The sequence below is a fragment of the Topomyia yanbarensis genome, chromosome 2 (genome assembly GCF_030247195.1).
Source record: "Topomyia yanbarensis strain Yona2022 chromosome 2, ASM3024719v1, whole genome shotgun sequence".
NCBI lineage: Eukaryota > Metazoa > Arthropoda > Insecta > Diptera > Culicidae > Topomyia > Topomyia yanbarensis.
In genome coordinates this window covers 282,332,544-282,356,381 of record NC_080671.1, presented here as the reverse complement: position 1 = coordinate 282,356,381, position 23,838 = coordinate 282,332,544, and the positions used below count along the sequence as shown (strand labels likewise).

Here is a 23,838-nt window from a genome sequence, read left to right as displayed (position 1 = left end):
GTTGAAGACGTGAAAATAATATCCGCACGAAAATGCACTATTGGTTTTCATTGATTGCCTAAGTTATCCACATAAATAAGTATTTCATAAATCCAAATTATTCAAAAAGATAGGATAGTTGTAAGCCTGAAAAATATAAATAAATATATAAATAAATAACACGACCGATCTTTATACAAACTGTTGTCCTTTAAAGATTTAATTCTAATTTGCAGCTCATTGAGCTCCAACATCGACTAGACTCGACTGCGTATAAAGTTGCCGACATCACTAACTGGTAAAAAGTTAGGAACTTCTCCTGCGCGCAAACCGCTTCTATGGCATCCACGAATCAAGCGCAGTGGCGATAGGAAACTTCTGCTAGAAGTGGTTTTATAACGGCATTTATTCATCCCACATTGTGAGCCCGCTAGCGCCGGAGAATCATCGCGAAGTTATCCTGCACGTCGATGGTCTACTGGAATCGTGGTGGAGTGCTTGGTTAATGGATGTGCACTAGAGTACCCAGAAAAATAATGAATTTTTGAAAACTCAATTGACCCACCCCTGAGTCGATTCCTAGTCACACCAGGAGCACTTGCTCCAAATTTGAAGCAAATTGGACATGTTTAGCTACCGGACCAACGCGCCTGAAGTATGTATGGGATTTTTCGACAATTTGCATGGAGAAAACCCAATAACTCGCATTTTCGCCACTAGGTAGCACCAACGACTTAACGAAAATAACTTTATTTTTCAACGAATGGAAGAACTAAGTTTCTTTGGAATGTTTATATGGTTAGTAACATGAAGTATTTGATATATTTGTGAACATTTATTTTGAAAAAAATTATAATTCGATAAAACCACAAGGTCATAACAACGTCGTCTGCATCCAAAATTTTATAAATTGTGGTTTATTTTCACTACTCCGTTGATTATGTTAGACAAAATAGTAAAATTATAACAATGTGCTGTGCGTGAGTAAAGATAGCCATTAATGGATAATTTTTCGTCGGTTAAATACATTTAAATGCAGAATTGGTTTCTGGATCCGAATCAGAGTAGGTTCGCTGCTATCTGAAGCGTGATCTGGTTCGGGGGGAAGTGTGTTCGGGGGCGGCTCCAGGAGTGGGTCTTGGACCGCCATGGCGATTTAGTATAATCACGAGTAATCGAACGGTCGCGGGTTGTCTTATTCGATGTTTGGATCGGGTACGGCGGTCACGGCTTCGGTGTGGCTATTCGAACGAATTCAGAGCTCATGAGAGCGGGAATGTGGAATGCGGCTCCGAGATCTCTTGCGTCCCTTAGTACAATCCCGGGCATAATGACCTCGCCCTCCACACTAGTAGCATCTGTCGTCCGGATGGAAGTTACCACGACCTTCTTTGCCACGCTCGTGCTGGTGGACAGTTCGAAACGAGCATAAACGAACTTAACGGACCGTAGTAAGAAAAGGCATTCTCAATCTCTTGCTTGCTGGTGTTGTTGCCTAGCTCTCCAACATAGGATAAACAATGCGTTGTGAGGATAGCGAGACTTTTTTCTTAATTGATAATTGGAGCTATCACTTCACGTTTTACACTTTTTACACCAAAATGCTTCGAAAGAAGCAAATTTTGCTAAAATCCAACAAAAGTTTCCCCTTTCCGAGTTCGCCTTCGATTCTTGCGGCAAACGAACAATATATTTTTTTTCCTAGCTGTTACGGACTTTGGTTGCTAAGGTATGCAAATAAACATTAAGAAAATTGAGGCAGTGTTGCGTGAGAAATTTATATTTCATCATTACTGAGGGGTCGCTCAATATACTGGTAACTGGCGGTTAATTTCATAGACACTTTTTCTACGGAATTTTTTATGAAGTTTCAGGTCGTGTCGTTGGTGGCACTGCATGCTTCGTATTATCACTGTAAGTGAAAATAAGAAATAATTTAATTGTCTACAACTTTGTCGAAGACTGCTAGTGAATCCGGCTTTGCTGAAAGAAGAAACTTTTAACGAAGTGATGTCTGAGTCAGTTTTGCATGGGGCCTGCATGGTTGTGTATCAGTATTCGACTCCCACCAACTATATATTTTTGTGAAATACTCGTTAGGTTTAGCTCAATAGTATGTTCAGAAGAATTATAATAAGTAACATGAGTCATGTTATGATTAGAACATTTTAGTTCCACCTGTTACCGCATAGAGGGCGACAACACTATCTTTTCATAGAAGTGAGATAGAATATCGAAATGTTCAGAAGAATTATTGCAAAATGCCTGTTCTACAACTTTGTGGAAGACACCTAATCTCTCTCCGTTGAAAAGTTAATGTCAGCACCCTCTGCGCGGTAGAATGTGGAACTAAAATTTTCTAACTAAAATATGACTCGTATTTTTTACTATAATTCTTCTGAACATACTATTGACCTAAACCTAACGATTATTTCACAAAAATGTTTAGTTCGTCTGAATCGAGTACTGATATACAACCATGCACTGCTAGGCCCCATGCAAAACTGACTCCGACATCACTTCGTTAAAAGTATAATAACTTCTTTAAACGAAGCCGGATTTACTAGCAGTCTTCGACAAAGTTGTAGGCAATTATATTTCTTATTTTCACTTACAGTGATAATACGATGCATACAGTACCAACTAGCGGCGAAAATGCAAGTTAATGGGTTTTCTCCGTGTGAATTGTCGAAAAATCCCATACAAACTTCAGGCACGTTGGTCCGGTAGCTAGACTCGTCCGATTTGGTTTAAATTTGGAGCAAATACTCCTGGCGGGACTAAGAATTGACTCAGGCATGGGCCGATAGGGATCATTTTTTCCTGTCACTCTAATGTGCACCCTTTCATCCCTTCCAAGACAAAATCGGCTGTTGAGCTGCTAAGCAGGTAATCAAACACTTTGTATAGATTATAGACATAAATTCTAAGTATCTGACTCCTCACTAACAGGCTATATTGTGCAGCACATAACTCCATCAAGGATATGAGTTATGGACCAGGAACAGTGAAAATCTCTCATCGTCCATAAATGGTACCTGTTCTGGTTGTAGAGCGATCACACTGAACAAGAGCAACGGGAAGTCTTCGGACGCTCAACACGAAAAGTAGTTGAATGAAAATATAATATTCTAAAACATGTTTAAACCCGTCATTGATATCTGGGAGTCGTCTGGTGAAGCTCGACGCAGATTAGCCCTGAAGGAAAGCCAGACTCATGGGAACATTTACACTGACGAAGAACGGTGGCAACATAAAGCTAACGCGTGATGAGTTGATATTGGGATATACAGACGAACAGCATAAGCATTTGAAGTGTGCGGGAAAATTAATCGAAGCACTCGACAATTAAGGATAAGATGATAGTTCGGAATTGAAACGTAACCATCTAGCCCAAATCTAGCGCATCTCACGTTTGGCGCTGGATTTTACTTGGGAGGTTCTTTTTTCGACAGCATGAACGTTGTGTTGGGAAAATTTGCAACGGATTCAAAATTCCCTACTCCGAATTTGAACCGTTCCCAGGTACTTTCCGTGAAGCACGCAGTGCGACGTCCTCTAAGCTTGATACAATGACCACCCAGAACTTGCATAACCGTTACATCGGTCACCAAGTAACATCGGTGTTTATCAATTGAAAAACAAACATCGTTTCAACCTCAAAATGTGTTTGTACTAAGTCTCTCGATTAGTTTGATCTATCCAATCAAATACGAGACATGCAACCAGACTTGAAGAAATTGCAATAACAGATGTACCAAACCGACGAGTTGAGTTCGTTGGACGAGAAACGCTACATCATGCCGAAGAAACACGTTACCTAGTGTGCTGGTGATTCCAGATTACAACGCATTAAGCTGAGCTCGATTTTAATCGATGGATCGGTGTAATTAGCGGAAACAGAGTACATATTGGTTGGTGACCATTGTCAGCTGAAATCAGTTGTGATGTGTAAAAGGGGAGCTAAGATAGGATTTTTCTATGTTTATTGCCTTGTAGTGTTGTATACATTTCTATTTCCCATCCGCTTCATCGGGCACACTGATGTTCTTATTGGTAATCTAAAATGAGGAAATCGCTGAATCAATAACACTTCAAAACTTCGAACTTTGAAAAAACTTCGCAGCAGATAAACTGATGGAAGGAACGTTGAACAACTTGAGAGATTATAAATTCCTTGGCAATCCAGGTGAGTTGAATGGTCATCGTAGACCGGCGTCAAGTTAGGCACCAAAATCCAGGCACCAAAATTTTTGGTGCCCACCCTTTACCGACGGTAGCGCCACCTATGGAAGACTAGCGAAACCTTCAGGGTTCGCATCAAGTTAGGCACCAAAATCCAGGCACCAAATTTTTTTGGCATTCCCTTTACCACCGGTGGAGCCACCTATGGAAAAGTAGTGAAAGCTTCAAGCACCAAATTTTGGTGTCAAGTTAGGCACCCAAATTCAGGCACCAAATACTCTTTGCTGTTTGTCCTTAGATTTAGATTGTAATTATTTACAATATATGCTGTAAAAAATCGAATATGTACTATATGGACCTCAAAAATCAACAGATAGGTAAGGGGGTAAGGGTGTGTGGAATGCGATAAAAATAAACGAAAAAATGCCTAATGCGGGTCTTTATACAATTAATTACAATATATGCTGTAAACAATCAAATCCCGTTTATCTCGCCCTCAAAATTCAGCAGACGAAAGATAAGGATGTGTAGAATGCGATAAAAATAATCATGAATGTGCCTCTTGGTATGTCCCCATACAACTTTTGAGGATTTTTCTTTTGCTTACATATTTTGTGGTTGTTTGTAAAATATGCTGTTTACATATTTCGTTTTGCTTTTTTTATTTCGATTATAGAGGTTTTAATATTAAGATCATTCGCCTCTTATGGTTGAAAAAAATCTCTTATGAATTTTTTTAACCCTAAGCGCGGGGTCGGGACTCGAACCCACGTATGCTGCGTATAAGGTAATCGATTTACCAACTAAAGACATATTTTGTGGTTGTTTACAAAATATGCTGTAAAAAATCAAATCCCGTTTATCTCGCCCTCAAAATTCAGCAGATGATAGATAAGGGTGTGTAGAATGCGATAAAAATAATCATAAATATGCCTCTTGGTATGTCCCCATACAACTTTTGAGGATTTTTCTTTTGCTTACATATTTTGTGGTCGTTTACAAAATATGCTGTAAAAAATCAAATCCCGTTTATCTCGCCCTCAATATTCAGCAGATGATAGATAAGGGTGTGTAGAATGCGATAAAAATAATCGTGAATATGCCTCTTGGTATGTCCCCATACAACTTTTGAGGATTTTTCTTTTGCTTACATATTTTGTGGTCGTTTACAAAATATGCTGTAAATAATCAAATCCCGTTTATCTCGCCCTCAAAATTCAGCAGATGATAGATAAGGGTGTGTAGAATGCGATAAAAATAATCATGAATGTGCCTCTTGGTATGTCCCCATACCACTTTTGAGAATTTTTCTTTTGCTTACATATTTTGTGGTTGTTTGTAAAATATGCTGTTTACATATTTCGTTTTGCTTTTTTTATTTCGATTATAGAGGTTTTAATATTAAGATCATTCGCCTCTTATGGTTGAAAAAAATCTCTTATGAATTTTTTTAACCCTAAGCGCGGGGTCGGGACTCGAACCCACGTATGCTGCGTATAAGGTAATCGATTTACCAACTAAAGACATATTTTGTGGTTGTTTACAAAATATGCTGTAAAAAATCAAATCCCGTTTATCTCGCCCTCAAAATTCAGCAGATGATAGATAAGGGTGTGTAGAATGCGATAAAAATAATCATGAATATGCCTCTTGGTATGACCCCATACAACTTTTGAGGATTTTTCTTTTGCTTACATATTTTGTGGTTGTTTGCGAAATATGCTGTAAAAAATCAAATCCCATTTATCTCGCCCTCAAAATTCAGCAGATGATAGATAAGGGTGTGTAGAATGCGATAAAAATAATCGTGAATATGCCTCTTGGTATGTCCCCATACAACTTTTGAGGATTTTTCTTTTGCTTACATATTTTGTGGTTGTTTGTAAAATATGCTGTTTACATATTTCGTTTTGCTTTTTTTTATTTCGATTATAGAGGTTTTAATATTAAGATCATTCGCCTCTTATGGTTGAAAAAAATCTCTTATGAATTTTTTTTAACCCTATGTGCGGGGTCGGGACTCGAACCCAGGTACGCTGCGTATAAGGTAATCGATTTACCAACTAAAGACATATTTTGTGGTTGTTTACAAAATATGCTGTAAAAAATCTAATCCCGTTTATCTCGCCCTCAAAATTCAGCAGATGATAGATAAGGGTGTGTAGAATGCGATAAAAATAATCGTGAATATGCCTCTTGGTATGTCCCCATACAACTTTCGAGGATTTTTCTTTTGCTTACATATTTTGTGGTTGTTTGCGAAATATGCTGTAAAAAATCAAATCCCGTTTATCTCGCCCTCAAAATTCAGCAGATGATAGATAAGGGTGTGTAGAATGCGATAAAAATAATCGTGAATATGCCTCTTGGTATGTCCCCATACAACTTTTGAGGATTTTTCTTTTGCAATTGCAATCTTTTTCTGGGCAATATCAGATTAATTAGATTTTTTACAGCATATTTTGTAAACAACCACAAAATATGTCATACTATGTTGCGTTTCGGCTTCGCCTCATCAGAAACCGACACTAACACATTGTCGGAATAGATTAGCGCCGGCTTGACGCAAATCCCTTAAAACTAAAACACACTGTGTTTCAATCAAACGACTGATTAAACGTGATGTCCCGTTCGAGCAGAAGTTCTGTTTATGCCGATGAGACACAAGTGAAGCCGAAACTTGTCTTGGCTTAGCAGGCCTATGCGAAAGCACTATGCTATATTTCACCCTAAGGAGGAAAAATTTGGTAAAAACCAAAATTTCTCACTAGGGTGAAAATTTGTTGGTAAAAACCAGTCTTTGTACAGGAGGGCACAAATCCTTATTTCATACTATGTTGCGTTTCGGCTTCGCCTCATCAGAAACCGACACTAACACATTGTCGGAATAGATTAGCGCCGGCTTGACGCAAATCCCTTAAAACTAAAACACACTGTGTTTCAATCAAACGACTGATTAAACGTGATGTCCCGTTCGAGCAGAAGTTCTGTTTATGCCGATGAGACACAAGTGAAGCCGAAACTTGTCTTGGCTTAGCAGGCCTATGCGAAAGCACTATGCTATACCTGGTCTGGTTTTTACCAACAAATTTTCACCCTAGTGAGAAATTTTGGTTTTTACCAAATTTTTCCTCCTTAGGGTGAAATATAGCATAGTGCTTTCGCATAGGCCTGCTAAGCCAAGACAAGTTTCGGCTTCACTTGTGTCTCATCGGCATAAACAGAACTTCTGCTCGAACGGGACATCACGTTTAATCAGTCGTTTGATTGAAACACAGTGTGTTTTAGTTTTAAGGGATTTGCGTCAAGCCGGAGCTAATCTATTCCGACAATGTGTTAGTGTCGGTTTCTGATGAGGCGAAGCCGAAACGCAACATAGTATGAAATAAGGATTTGTGCCCTCCTGTACAAAGACTGGTTTTTACCAACAAATTTTCACCCTAGTGAGAAATTTTGGTTTTTACCAAATTTTTCCTCCTTAGGGTGAAATATAGCATAGTACAAAATATGTCTTTAGTTGGTAAATCGATTACCTTATACGCAGCGTACCTGGGTTCGAGTCCCGACCCCGCACATAGGGTTAAAAAAATTTCATAAGAGATTTTTTTCAACCAAAAGAGGCGAATGATCTTAAGATTAAAATCTCTATAATCGAAATACAAAAAAAGGAAAACAATATATGTAAACAGCAAATTTTGCAAACAACCACAAAATATGTCTTTAGGGTCGGGCGTAGCGTAGTTGGTAAATCGATTACCTTATACGCAGAGCACCCGGGTTCGAGTCTCCATAATCCGCACATAGGGTTAGAAATTTTGCATAAGAATTTTTTTTAACCAGAAGAGGCGAATGATCTTAATATTAAAACCTCTATAATGGAAATAAAAAAGCAAAACGAAATATGTAAACAGCATATTATACAAACAACCACAAAATATGTAAGCAAAAGAAAAATCCTCAAAAGTTGTATGGGGACATACCAAGAGGCATATTCATGATTATTTTTATCGCATTCTACACACCCTTACCTATCATCTGCTGAATTTTGAGGGCGAGATAAACGGGATTAGATTTTTTACAGCATATTTTGCAAACAACCACATAATATGTAAGCAAAAGAAAAATCCTCAAAAGTTGTATGGGGACATACCAAGAGGCACATTCATGATTATTTTTATCGCATTTTACACATCCTTATCTATCATCTGCTGAATTTTGAGGGCGAGATAAACGGGATTTGATTTTTTACAGCATATTTTGTAAACGACCACAAAATATGTAAGCAAAAGAAAAATCCTCAAAAGTTGTATGGGGACATACCAAGAGGCATATTCACGATTATTTTTATCGCATTCTACACACCCTTATCTATCATCTGCTGAATTTTGAGGGCGAGATAAACGGGATTAGATTTTTTACATCATATTTTGTAAACAACCACAAAATATGTAAGCAAAAGAAAAATCCTCAAAAGTTGTATGGGGACATACCAAGAGGCATATTCATGATTATTTTTGTCGCATTCTACACATCCTTATCTATCATCTGCTGAATTTTGAGGGCGAGATAAACGGGATTAGATTTTTTACAGCATATTTTGTAAACAACCACAAAATATGTAAGCAAAAGAAAAATCCTCAAAAGTTGTATGGAGACATACCAAGAGGCATATTCATGATTATTTTTATCGCATTCTACACACCCTTATCTATCATCTGCTGAATATTGAGGGCGAGATAAATGGGATTTGATTTTTTGCAGCATATTTTGCAAACAACCACAAAATATGTAAGCAAAAGAAAAATCCTCAAAAGTTGTATGGGGTCATACCAAGAGGCATATTCATGATTATTTCTATCGCATTCTACACATCCTTGTCTATCATCTGCTGAATTTTGAGGGCGAGATAAACGGGATTAGATTTTTTACAGCATATTTTGTATACAACCACAAAATATGTCTTTAGTTGGTAAATCGATTACCTTATACGCAGCGTACCTGGGTTCGAGTCCTGACCCCGCACATAGGGTTAAAAAAAATTCATTAGAGATTTTTTTCAACCATAAGAGGCGAATGATCTTAATATTGAAACCTCTATAATCGAAATAAAAAAAAAGCAAAACGAAATATGTAAACAGCATATTTTACAAACAACCACAAAATATGTAAGCAAAAGAAAAATCCTCAAAAGTTGTATGGGGACATACCAAGAGGCATATTCATAATTATTTTTATCGCATTCTACACACCCTTATCTATCATCTGCTGAGTTTTGAGGGCGAGATAAACGGGATTTGATTTTTTACAGCATATTTCGCAAACAACCACAAAATATGTAAGCAAAAGAAAAATCCTCAAAAGTTGTATGGGGACATACCAAGAGGCATATTCATGATTATTTTTATCGCATTCTACACATCCTTATCTTTCGTCTGCTGAATTTTGAGGGCGAGATAAACGGGATTTGATTGTTTACAGCATATATTGTAAAAAATTGTATAAAGACCCGCATTAGGCATTTTTTCGTTTATTTTTATCGCATTCCACACACCCTTACCCCCTTACCTATCTGTTGAATTTTGAGGTCCATATAGTACATATTCGATTTTTTACAGCATATATTGTAAATAATTACAATCTAAATCTAAGGACAAACAGCAAAGAGTATTTGGTGCCTGAATTTGGGTGCCTAACTTGACACCAAAATTTGGTGCTTGAAGCTTTCACTACTTTTCCATAGGTGGCTCCACCGGTGGTAAAGGGAATGCCAAAAAAAAAATTTGGTGCCTGGATTTTGGTGCCTAACTTGATGCGAACTCATCGTAGCCTTTTCCAAGTACCTCATACGTATTATTTTCATTCATTACCTTTTTCCCCTGTCCAATAATTTATTCTTATTTTGTTCACTACTTACAGGTTCCGTCGGTAGTATGATTGATAGACCGAGAAGCTCGCCATTTTAACGATCCTGATCGGATCCATTTCCCCGAAACATGTCCAGCCAGCAATTGGTTGTCCCCGGTCGGAACGTTCATGATCAAGTTGAATGCCCCGCCTCGATTCTTCCAAGAGCAACAATTAATGCAGATGGCCAAACTGACCTGCTTCATCGATTGTGTAGTCAGCTCAATCGGCACCACACCGAAACAACGAACAATCGGTCCGCCGTCGAGTCAGAACCCAAGAATATCGCAAAACATGTTTCAGCCCCCGGCAGCAGCCTTGGTAGCTGGTTTCCGTATTCTCAGAAACCCACCAGAATAGTGTTCGAATATTGCATAAAGCTAATAAACAATTAGAAAAGGTTAATTCTGTTTTTAATGTAGAATACATTTAAGGTTTCAATATAGGGGTCCCGTTTCAAAATATCGGCTGCGGCGCCGCGTCAGATTTTGAACGTTAATAACTTTTATCATACTTAACAGAATGATTTGATTTTTAGGCCAATTTGTTGCAAATATGTTCCTCTATGCTGTATTAAAATTTGAAGTATGTATAACATGTACTAATAACAAAAAAAATGTGTTTTGAAAAATCTTTCGAAAACGACTCGGAAAAGTGAAAATTTTCAGCCCATCCCGCACAGAGCCGTCGTTATGGTAGACCAACCGAACAATAAAATAATGAAAAGTTTATATATAGGTCCACTACATGTTTGTTCGTATGGTTATTCGCATTGGGTTGCTTGACGAGAGCACTTGGTGGGGGAAAGACGGCATATTCCTTTGGTTAGGCCATTAGAAGCCGGACGGAAAGGAAAGGCTCATGCACGGCACGAGAACGAGGGAGAAAGCGATAGTAGTGCATATTAGCGCGATTATATAAATATCTGTCGGTCGGTTTTTCTCATCATTCGTATTCGTTCAAGCAATAGCAAGCAGCCAGTCCACCGAAGAAAAGCAGTCGGCGATGACGACGGCGGAAAAAGTGCCCCAGCTACTGGTGACTCATCGCAACCCGATCAGGAACTGTCGCCCTGCAAGAATTTCGCCCCAACTAAAGGGCAACAGAGTAGGCTATCGTTCCAGCGTCTGGGTCGTGAGATTGTGCAGGACTGCAAAGTCGAGCTACGCTTACAAAGCTCAGTCGTAATGATGCCCCGAGAAGCCAACGATGCCTACTTGGTCGGTTTGTTCGAGAATGCAAAATAGTGCTTTCTAGCTCACCGTGTCCGCGGGGAGTGCGTCTGAATTATGCTCCCGCAATAAAACAATAAACGGTTCTTTACAGGACCAATTAATTGTGTTCTAATAAGAGTTAAACTGAAATTTACATTTTATGGTGTATAACAATTTTCAGAAAGCAATATAAGAAATACGATGTGTGGAAAGAAAGAAAGAGAATTTAAATTATCTTCTCTCGCTCGTTTTCGTGCACTGCTTTTCCATTCCTTTCTGCTGCTACTACCATCATAACTAAAACGAATGTGCGTGTTCCCCCACCATCTCATGGTCAGTGTTGCCACAATTGCATGTCGCTATAACAATTTGAATTATTTTATTGATCCTCTCTAGTATTGATAAAATATAGAACATGCAAAGTACACTAGTCGCATGCTTTTATTCGAACTTTTTGGCAGCCTCCGTTGATTAACTGCATAAATCGATTTGTTTGTGCAGCTCCTTGCTAGTAGCAAACTAAATAGCCTTTATCAGCGCTAACAAATAAAACAAAAGAATTTAAATTTGTGAAAATCTTCTCCTTCCTTCTTTTCAAATCTGCAACATTCTTTGAAAATATTGTTGGAATGTTGTTATTGAAAAACTGAACATGCAAGTTTGCTAGCACTGGCCACTAGATTGAAGGCGATGGAAAGACAGAATATTCGTTTTGGTTATGCTAGTATTGGTAGCCGAACGGAAAGGAAAGGCACAGGAATGGCACGAAAACGAGCGGGAGAGCGATAGTAGTGCTTTCTCGTGTTTTCATATATGAATATTGGTCGGTCGGTTTTTCTCATCATTCGTATTCGTTCAAGCACTAGCAAGCAGCCAGTCCACCGGAGGAAAGCAGTTGGCACAGTTAGGTTCACTCACTCGGAGCCGATAGTTGTTCTCAACACAAGCTCCGCGTTTAAAACCCAAACTTTCGTCCGGTCCACGCCACCCATATAGTTTCCGAAGTTCGGGCTCCGCCTCCCGGTTAGTATACCAACTGGTTTCCGCCCGGTCCGTTACGTGAGTGCGAAGTGCCGTGTATCATCAGTGCGAAGGCTACTCGAATTTTAAGCCGAAAATCCAAATCGACTTTTCCACTGATACCAGGAGCACAGACTCCGAAGGAGTCGAGCGATAGCGCGTCTCCATCAAATCAAAAGTGCAAACCGTGGTCAACCCTCCGCCTCCACCACGAGCATTGGTTTGAAAAGTTGCACGTGCGCGCGCGAATTCAAACCGAAATAGTGTAATCGGCTCCATAGGTGCCGGCGGTAGTGTAGTGCAGTGTAAAGGGTGCATTTTGAAAGAGCCAACCTCCGCCCACCTGACAACCCATAAACAACCAACCTAATGGGGGAACCTCCCCCTCTCCCCACCCCGGGGAGCAGCGGCCCATCCTTGAGTCGGACTTTGCCAGGGTACTTAAACTCTGGCGATATAATCGACAAGCAGACTCTGCTACTGCGAGCGAAATCATTGGACGGTGATTCCGATGCCCGACTGACGACTAACCCGTTCACGATTTTGAAATCGGTACAACGTGTGTTAGGATGCGATCCGACAAAGGTGGTTTCGGCCACAAAAGAAGGTAGAGGGACCCGCTATGTCTTAAGGACGACGTCGAAAAAGGCATATAACGCGCTGATGAGTTTGAACGAGCTGATCGACGGGCAAAAAGTTGAGGTGGTTTCTCACCCCACTCTCAACATTACTCATGGTGTCGTTTACGATATCGACACCAAAGACATGAGCAACGAAGAACTTCTTGACGAGCTGAAAGGTCAAGGAGTCACAGCAGTGCGTAGGATCACCAAGCTGCACGAAGGAGTAGTGAGCAATACTCCTCTGGTGGTGATATCTTTTAGTGGCTCAACCCTCCCCGACTACATTTACCTCGGATTGGTACGCACTAGCATCCGGCCCTACTACCCATCCCCCATGCTGTGCTACCGCTGTGGCAAATTTGGGCATGGCACTAGGGTGTGCCCCAACAAAGAAACTTGCTTGAACTGCAGTCTGAACCACCCATCAGCCAAAGATAACCCATGCACCCAAGTCTCGAAGTGTATAAACTGCAGCGGAGAGCACTCAACAAGAGCAAAAGAGTGCCCCAAATACATGGAAGAGGTAGCCATCATTAAAGCGAAAGTTTCACTAAACCTTTCCTTCCCCGAAGCAAGAGCTCTAATAACACAAAAGCGCAAAGGACCAAGTTACGCCGAACAAACCCAGAAAGGCACGGAATCGAAAGACAACGAGAAAGATTCCACTATCGCTAAACTGAAGGCGGAGCTCATTAGGCTAAAGGGCGAAAAGAGCAATCCGCCAAAAGATGACCGGGACGATGAAATATTAAACCTAAAAAACCACCTGGCGGAGGCTGTTCGCCAGCTTAGAATTGCCAAGCAACAACTCACCGAGGTAAGCAGAGCTAACACTTCACCGAAAGTAGAGCAGGGAAACGTCAACAAACTAAACCCGATCACCACGATATCGACCGAATGTAACGTAGTAGCCGCGAAACAACAGCGAGACCCCCGACTTCGTGACGAACGAAAGCAGCAAAGAAATCGTAGCCGAGCAGGCGATGGGGATAAATCCCGAAGCCCTATCGGAAACAAAACAGAGCCAGCACCACCGAAACAACAACGGACAACCCGAGCGAATTCCCGCAACAACAGCCCTTCACTATCCGGACATTTGAACATCTCAGACACCGAAACGACGCAAAACTCCATGCCCCAAGCGTCTTTCGTAATGTCCGACTAGCCATACAACGATCATACCAACTGGGGATGCCAATAAAAAACAACGAATTCAACAGCAACATAAAACAAAGCCCGCCTGTGTCGACCCTGACCGGGGAAGTTCCGGATACGTCCGACGCACCCCCGGCGGCTGTTGACACAGGACCATTGGAGCACCAGCAGGGAAGTACCTTTAACATCCCCATTAGCATTCGATTTACGCATTCACCATCCATCTCAGGCCAACCAGACAGAAATCCAGAGAATCCACCAACACAGCAATCCCAAACGACGGGAACCACGACCGCCTCCAACGCCCCGCATCTTGCCGGGCCCCAGAGTAGGCGATCTCCCCGCCTGATCCCAAAAATGACACCAGTATCAGAAAAACTAAGCAAACAGCTCCACTGCAACGAGAACCGGTTCAGGTCTCCCGATATCCCCACACCTGGCGGACCACCGGGAAGAACTCTCAGCCGGGAAACTCCTACTCACCAACAGCAACGAGTACGACGAGACCTCAGCCCGGTTCCCGGTTGCTCTTGGCATCCGGTACGTTTTAGACCATCCAGGAAACCAGTAGTCACCAATCGTGACACCCACTTCCCCGTGCCGGCCCTGACCGGGGACGTTCCGCCTTACAGCGATGCTCCCCCGGCGGCTGCTGGTGCGGGAGGCCCGGGCACATCCCGGGTAAGTCCATATCAACATTCCAACCGACAAGAACAATTCAGCGCCACAAACTCTTTTTCAAGGAATGATCGAACCGCCGACGTTTGGTTGACCACACGCTTCAGAAAACGATACCAAAACCTACCCGCAACGAAACGCACAAAAACCACCGACACAACGCCTGCGGACCCCTTGCTCTACCTCCCGCAGTCATTGGAAGGGACGTACGCCAGGCCACCCATCAACAACTGCAACAAAAATTACCCCCTCAACACAAACAAAGCGCACGAAGCCGATAGCTTCCTGTCAAGGGAGAAAGCCTCTTCCCCTGCACCAGCCCTGTCCGCGGATGTACCGGCCCTCACCGACGAGCCTTCGGCGGCTGCTGGTGCAGGGGGCCCGGATCACCACCGGGTAAGTCTAACCACACCCTACTCCCACCAAGACCAGTCGTACGGCTCCGAATCATTTCCAGGTAGCCCACCGCGCAGTCCCAACAGCGTCTCAATGACCAACAGCACCGGCTCAGAATATTCCACGCTAGCCGTCCAGTGGAACATCAACGGCCTAAGGAACAACCTAGGGGACCTACAGAACATAATCGCCGGCACCGAACCACTTTGCCTCGCCATTCAGGAAACCCACTTGCACACCGGCGTTGACCCCACCCCATGGTTCGGAAACAGATACGATTGGGAGACGGCCAGAGGAGACAACAACCACCAAACCATCGGATTGGGCATCAAAGTGGAACTCCTGTCGGTGCACCTCCCCCTCAACACGGAACTAATAGCGGTCGCCAGGAGGATATCAACCCCCATCCGCTGCTCTATTGTATCCATCTACCTACCACAAGGGGTTACCAACATACGAAGCCAACTAACCAGCCTGATCAACCAGGTCCCCGCCCCATTCATCGTCATGGGGGACCTCAACGCCCACCATAAGGCCTGGGGCTCGGACAAGTGCTGCCACCGAGGTAACGAGATCGTCAAACTCATCGAGGAAATCGACGCCGTGATACTAAACGACGGTAGTACCACGTTCATCCGTGGTAACGCCTCCTCCGCCCTCGACGTCACCTTCGCCTCCAGTTCCATCGCTGGGATATGCGGCTGGTCCACGTCCAACGATACCGCCGGGAGTGACCACTTCCCCATCGTGCTACGCATAAATCGCCTCCAACTTAAAACCACCCGACGAAGACGTTGGCTATATGAAAACGCCGACTGGGATGCCTACGACGCTGCCATACAGTCCCACCTTGTTCGAGACCGTACGTACTCACTGGTCGACCTATCAGAAACTATCGTCTACGCAGCGAAAGAAACCATCCCCCGAACAAGCGGGGTACCACCACACCGTGCCGTGCACTGGTGGAATCCGGAAGTGGCCGCTGCCGTCAAAGCTCGCCGGAAAGCTCTCCGAACCTTACAAAAAACACCGCCCAATCACCCCCTTCGGGACCAAAGAGCGGACAACTTTAGAACGCTCCGAAACGCTGCGAGGAAAACAATCCAAACGGCTAAAGAAACCAGCTGGAGGAACTTCGTGGACGGTATCCACACGGACTCCTCAACCACGGAGCTGTGGAGACGGGTCAACGCGCTCAGTGGCAAACGTCGACAAAATGGCTACTCTTTAGCGGTCAACAACACCACCATTACTGACCCAGAGGAAATCGCGAACAAGATAGGCTGCCACTTCGAAACGTTATCCGCCGACAAAGCCCTGCCAGCCGCATTCGCTCAGAAAAAAAGCAGACTCGAAGCCTCCCCTACGACCTTCACGCCAAACTCCGCAGCCACCTACAACAGACCCTTTACCGGAGCGGAACTTGCCGTCGCTCTCACTAACGCACGAGGAAAGTCCGACGGCCCTGACAGGATTGGTTACCCGATGCTTAGGCATCTCCCGCCTGGAGGCAAAAGAGCCCTCCTAGACTCTTTTAACACTATCTGGGAACGCGGGTCCTTCCCAGAGGAATGGAAACTGGCCCACGTAGTCCCCATTCCTAAAAAATGCCAGGGTACCCGTGCCCCCAGCGACTTCAGGCCAATCAGCCTGCTGTCATGCACCGCTAAGACACTGGAGAGGATGGTAAACCGGCGACTGACTACGTGGCTGGAAGACGAGAAACTACTTGACCCACGCCAATTCGCTTTCCGGAAGGGATTCGGCACCGGGGCACACCTGGGCTCGCTCGGCGAGGTACTAGACAGAGCAAGGTCCGAAGGCATCCACGCCGATATTGCCATACTCGACATAGCAAAAGCTTACAACACAGTCTGGCGCGAAGGCGTCCTTCAACAACTCCAACGATGGGGCATACAGGGGAACCTAGGCGTCTTCATCCAAAATTTCCTAACCAACCGCCGCTTTCGGGTATGCATAGGCGGCACACTCTCCGACGAATTCCGCGAGGCCAACGGAGTGCCACAAGGATCGATACTAGCCGTGACCCTCTTCTTAGTGAGGATGAATTCGCTCTTCACCGCGCTACCCGGGGGCGTCTATGTCTTCGTGTACGCGGACGACATCATATTGGTAGCTCTCGGGAAGACGATCCCGCGCACAAGAATATCACTGCAGGCCGCCGTCAACGCAGTCGGCCGATGGGCACTCGCCACCGGATTCAACATCGCCGCCACCAAGTGCGCCATTACACACTGCTGCAGCACATATCACCCAGCCAACGCTCGTCCAATCCGCCTCAACGGTACAGTAATTCCGTTCCGAAAGGAACCGGTCGTCCTCGGGATCACCCTCGACCGGAAACTGACAATGATACCTCACTTCCGGCGACTGAAAAAAGACTGCCAGAGCAGAAAGCGACTAGTCCGGACCATTTGCGCCCACCACCCCAAAAACAACCGCCGAGCAGCGCTTAACGTCGTGCGATCTCTTATCCACAGCAGAATCTTCTACGGGATCGAGATGACTTGCCGGAACCTAGACGGACTCTCCGACATCCTCGGGCCCTTATACCACGGAGCGGTGCGGCTAGCCTCCGGTCTACTACCGAGTACCCCGGCCGAAGCTGCCTGTGTAGAGGCAGGAGTTCTACCCTGCCGCTGGGAAACAGCCAGGGTGGCCTTCAGAAGAGCACTAAGCTTCCTAGAGAAAACTTCGGGCGACGAATGCCCCCTTCTCACCACCGCCACCAACCTGCACCAGGAGTTTACCAGCAACGACCTCCCACCCATCGCTCGTCTACACCGGGTGAGACCGCGGGCCTGGTACGACCCCGGACCCAACACCGACGACAGCCTTGCTCGCACTATAAAAGTTGGCGATCACCCCAGCAGCATACTAGTTAAATATAGACAGCTAATTAACCGAAGATATTCACATCACACTAAAATCTTCACCGACGGTTCCAAAGCGAACGACGGTGTAGGAGCGGGGATCAGCGGCTTGGGGAACGGGCTCTCCTTCCGCCTACCTCCAAACATCCCTTCGTTCAGGCCATCGAGACACTTCGAGACCCATTGGTTACAATCTGCTGGGTTCCGGGTCACAGCGGCATCAAGGGTAACACAGACGCCGACCGATTAGCCCTCATCGGCAGACGGGCCCGGACCCGGCTCCCTAATGAGACTCCAACCATAGACATCATCAGGGAATTCAACATCAGCTTGCAGAACGGATTCACCAACCACTGGCGGAGTTCTCGAAATCACACCCAAAAAATCAAAGGGTCAGCCGACACCTGGACCGACCGAGACAGCCAGAGGGAACAAAAAATACTCTCCCGACTCCGCGTGGGGCACACACGAGTAACCCACGCACACACCGTGTCCAGCGAGCCCGTCCCAGAATGTGCCTCCTGCAACACCCGGCTCACCGTCGAACACCTGCTGTGCAACTGCCGAGAACTGGAGGACCTACGGCATCAGTACGGCCTGACTGGTTCGATACGGGACACCCTATCCAACGACCCGGTTCGGGAGGAGGCACTCCTCCTCTTCCTAAAGGACGCCGGCCTATACGACAGCATCTAAACAATAAAATGAATTACGCAAACGAAATGAAATGTAACGTATAATTATGAATTGTAATCTCGCTTTATTTCATGGGCGAATGACCTATAGGTTAAAGCCCCAATAAACAATAACAATAACAAGCAGTTGGCGATGATGACGGTCCGCAAAAGTGCCCCAGCTACTGGTGGCCCATCGCAACCAACTACCGATCAGGAACTGTCGCCATGCTAGTATTTCGCCCCAACTAAAGGGCAACGGAGCAACTAATCCGCTGGCTAACATTCCAGCGTCTGGTTCGTAAGGTTGTATATTACTTCAAAGTCGAGCTACGCTTACAAAACTCAGCCGTAATGAAGCCACTGATGCCTACTTGGTCGGTTTGTGGGAGTGGGCGTAAATTACAATAAAAGCAACGGTTCTTTTCAGGACCAATCAATTGTGTTCTAGTGAGAGTTAAACTGAAACTTTTATTTTAAGGTGTGTAGCAAATTTTCAACAAGCAACATAATACGTTGGGTGGAAAGAAGTAGCTTGCACACGGAACAAAAATTTAAATTATCCTCTCGCTCGTTTCGTGCACTGCTTTTCCATTCCTTTCTACTGTTATTATCAGTATTACCAAAACGAATGTGTTGTTGCATGTGTTTAAGAGAAACGTTGAAGTCGCATGCTTCTATTCAAGCTTTTTGGCAGCCCCCGTGAACTAACTGCATTAAATGATTTTTTGTGCAGCTCCGTGCTAGTAGCAAACAAAATGGCCCTACCAGTGTCTGATTCGTGAGATTGTGCAGGATTTCAAAGTCGAGCTAAGCTTATAAAGTTCAGCCGTAATGGTACCCGAAGAAGCCAGTCTTGTCGTTTTGTTCGAGGCTACAAAACAGTTCGCCAGGCACGTAACTATCATGCCAAAAATATCCAACGATCCAGCGCATCACCATCAACACCAACGCCGATACCAAAGGTTCTTTTCAGAACCACCATTATTACCATAGAGAATTATTTGAAAATTTCCCATTCAAACGTGATTCTGTTGAATATTATTAGATTTAAATTAACGTCTCGAATTGAAATCACGACGCTCCGGTTATGTGACAGACATTACCCACCCATCTTTTTTTATTGTGACCACGACACCCCATTTCAATATTTCTGAATGAACAGAAGGTCGAGTTTGGAAAGTTTGTAACTTTCATTGTACTTAACCAAATTACACAATGTTCGCACTAATGATTCAGAAATATGATCAGGAATCTTCTGTTAGATTTGTAAGTATGTATAATTTACATGAATAAAGAAAAATTGATTTTCAGGAATCAATTATTATCTGTTCTTCCATTGGCCAGTACTACGCGACTTCCTCATGCTAACAATTAATTTCATCGTTAGCCATCTCCCTCACCAAGGCCAACAACGCCAACAAAACCGGTCCTTTTCAGGACCACCATCATTTTTGTAAAGAATAATTTGAAATATTCCTCGCCCAAATCAGCTTTTGTCCGAAAATCCTAATGAGTATCAACATATTTGAAGAACGTGTTCCTTATGTATTCTACATCTCTCCGGTTATGTCGCAGACATTACCCACCCATCTTTTTTTTTTCTTTTATATTTTTATGTTCTTATTGCTCTGGTTTCATTTTCAGCCGGTTGCCTCAGAAAAAAGTAATCATTGTCAGACCTAAGTACGAATCACACGATACATCAGGCTTCCGTCACCGGCATGGAACGCAAACGAAACGTCAAGTTTAATTACATGCTGTTAGATGGAATCGTTCACACACAACATCAACGGCACGAAACGTTTTGACGTACGGCACATGTGAACGGGCACAAGAGAAAAGTATTAAAGGGATCATCCATAAATGACGTAGCATTATATGGGGGAGGGGGGAGTTTTGTATTTTGTGATGTGTGATGACAGGGGGTAGGGGGTCATGTGCATGCTACGTAGCTTTTTTAAAGGAGAAAAACTAACATCGTTTTTTATTTTTTTTTAATTTTACGGGGACAAGGGGAGGGGTAGAGTTACCGTCAAGCTACGTAATTACCAGGTGGAGTACTTAGAGGTTTGTGACGAAATGCTACGATGGGGGAGGGGGGTGTTAAAAATCGCTCAAAAAATGCTACGTCATTTATGGACGGTCCCAAACTTATCCTGACGGAACGGTGACGTTCCGTTGACGTTGACGGAAGCTGATGTATCGTCTGAATCGTCCTTAAATTGGGAGAAGTTTACATCATGACTTAAATCGATTTAATCATTTTGAAACTAAATAAGGCAAACTGGAAAATAATTAAATTTTAAGCATAAAAGCTTACTTTTTTCTAAGAGTGTGTAAGGGCCGATAATTGACCTTTCTACTCCCGTTAAAAAAGAAACGGTGCCGAATTATTTCGTGAGGAAAACAAAAAAAATGCACTTCAAAAAGCGGTTAAGGTTATGTATTTCGTGAGGCAAACAAACCAACAAACCACACTCCTTTGGTTTGACCTGGGACGGGACCTGCGGATTCGTGTTTTCTTATTCTTTATTTTTGTTTGTTATATCTTACTTCTTCGATTCACACACACTAATACTTGGTGTAGTTCAAGAAATGACATGACTTTTTTAAAGAACACACAAGAATTGAACTTTCAATTTTTTTTTCGTGAATCCATTATCAAGGTAAAAATTGCGGTCGTAGTAAAGCGAAAAATCCGTAGATAACTTTTCAACATTTTCCGGTGAATCCTGATTTGAGAGAATAGATGGAGAAGTCCACAAGAATTGACGATCTCGAAGTTAATGAAAGCACTATCATCTCCACTATCATTATTGATCTAATGATTAATTTATAGATATATTTGAAAGTAAGTTAGCATTTTCTAAATTTCAAATAGAATACTCCCCATATTAATCACTCTAAGGACAGCCGGTTCAATCTGACATTTGCGTGCTGGATCAATTGGACACGCGTTTTTTTCCGCAGGTCCCGTCCCAGGGTTTGACTTTGCATCTGTGGTTGTAAATGAGCTGTCAGAAATCTTAATGGGATAGTATTTATTAATTGTAATTTGTAATTTATTAATCGAACGAGAGCCTGGTGGATAAACCTTTTGTCAGGACAATGAGAAAACAAAAATATAATATTGTCAGTACCGAATGTGGATATGCCACATCGCTTGATTCAAGTGCTGTCCGACTTCGCTGCCTATCAGTCGGACTTAAACTACACGCAGAAGAATCAGGCCTTTTTGAATCAACAAAACGTTTAGTTGAATCTAAAACGTGACGAATGACTGTTTCAAACTAAAATGGGCGTTTCTCGAAAGCATACATTTGGTTTAGTTCAACAAAAACTTCTGTTTGCATTTTAAATAGAAACATTGTAGAATCAAAATAAAATTTGTTGGATCTAACTGATCCCTTTTTTAAAAACCAACAGCTTGTTTGTTTGTTTTCAACTAAATTTGAGTTGTTCTCTCCTTTGGTTAATACAAAAGATTTGCTTTTGTTTCGAACTTGTTTGTTGGTTTAAACTTATCATGATTTTTTTGATTCAAACGAAATATTTGTTGAAACTATTGAAAAGCCAACAAATGAATTTGTTCGTAATTTCAAGCAACAGCATTGATTGAATCAAACCTGAATCTTGTTTGTCACTATATCAAACGGGAAAATTGTTATTTGAAACCAAAATTTGTTTATCTTTACTATTTTTGTCTGCGTGTAGGAATAGCCCCTATGTTTGAGTATACCGGGCAAACGAAACGAGTGGATTACAGGTTTGATTGCACCCTTCGATCGCAAGATCCCGACCACCTCGTCCTGCGGATTCTCAGCGGCTTTGCGCCGCTTGGAATCCTTGGACTCGATTATGCGACCAAGCCACATCACACTACCTTCGCCCTTAGCGTCACTTTCTCATGCGCAATGCCTCTGTTATAAAGGTAACGGGGAAACACTTATTTCTCCAGTTTAAAACTACTTTAAAGCTTTCCTCCCGAATTTTTGTTATTGCTTATTGTAAAATATGCCATTTAGAACCATTTCCAAAAAAAATCAACCCTTTTTCGAAAAAGACGCGATTTGGAACAATGACCACAAATACATTTCATATAACATACCTACAACTCGTAACCATTGTCTGAGCTCATTTCCGGCGGTTGGAAGTCCACGGCTTGGCAATCTTTCCGGCAGTTTTGCCTTAGTCAGAAGCAATTCAGAGAACATTTTCACTAACTTTGTTTCGAGAGTACGTATTTCTTGCTGTGTGAGCTCCGCGCTTGTTGCACATTGTGTCCTCAGACCTTCTAGACGATCTGCAGATATGTCTATCATACTTTGTATAACGTCCAGACCTCTGCGTATAGTTATTTCATTGTCATTGTTTAAAATTGTGTCACTTTTTTTCTCAGCCATTGTGAAATCGATGTTGCAGAGAGCTAAGGAATAGGGTTATTCCACCTGGTTTTGTCAGATTCTCATTGAACTACCTTTAACACTAGAATAGAAAGTGGTTCGTAACTTCTGACAACTATTCTACGCGATGATTTACAAAACACAATATTTCCTCAATAATTTTTTTGTTTTGTTCTCATTAAGCATTTCCACATTGTGTTTTTCTAAACTTATTTTAAAGAGTAAAAAATCAATATTTTCTTATGGAGTTTTCGGTTGATTGACACCGGTGTCAGGGGTGCCAACCTTCCAGATTTATCTGGATTCTCCCAGATTTTTAAGCGTCGTCCAGACATACAGATTTATGTTTGTCTTATCCAGATTTCAGAAAATTTGTCCAGATTTATCCAGATAATTTGAAAAATAACAAAATGAGATATAAGAATGCATTGTTGATTTTTAAACCACCTTTTCGAGCTACGAATTTTATAACAGTTGGAAACACAAACTAGCAAAAAAATTTCGCTGAAAGCGAATAAATTTTGTTGAGTTTTCATCTGCTGGAAATTTCAGCAATCCAAGACGCTGAAGGCTCACAACCTCAAATTAAATCCTCAAGCTTTTTCAAAAAAAAATCCAGACAATTCCAGACATTTTTCAAAATTATTACAGACTTCTTAAAAAAAACACTTGGCATCCCTGACCGGTGTAATGGAGTGCCAGGGGTGCCA

General features: G+C 42.8%; 1 protein-coding gene across 3 annotated transcripts in view; it reads right to left on the bottom strand.

The window, feature by feature from the left end:
* The window catches only part of LOC131678575 (kinase suppressor of Ras 2), a 328,515-nt gene extending 305,093 nt beyond the window's left edge, over positions 1-23,422 (bottom strand). For 2 of the 3 annotated variants that reach the window (XM_058958797.1, XM_058958795.1), the window contains exon 1: positions 22,834-23,421. Coding sequence is in view for 2 of the 3 variants with exons in the window: in XM_058958795.1 (XP_058814778.1) it covers positions 22,834-23,128 (295 nt within the window). In the remaining variant the exon portion in view is untranslated. Of the gene's footprint in view, positions 1-22,833 lie in introns of all 3 variants that reach the window. The other variant, XM_058958796.1, reaches the window with a different exon arrangement.
* Positions 23,423-23,838: the final 416 nt, after the last annotated feature.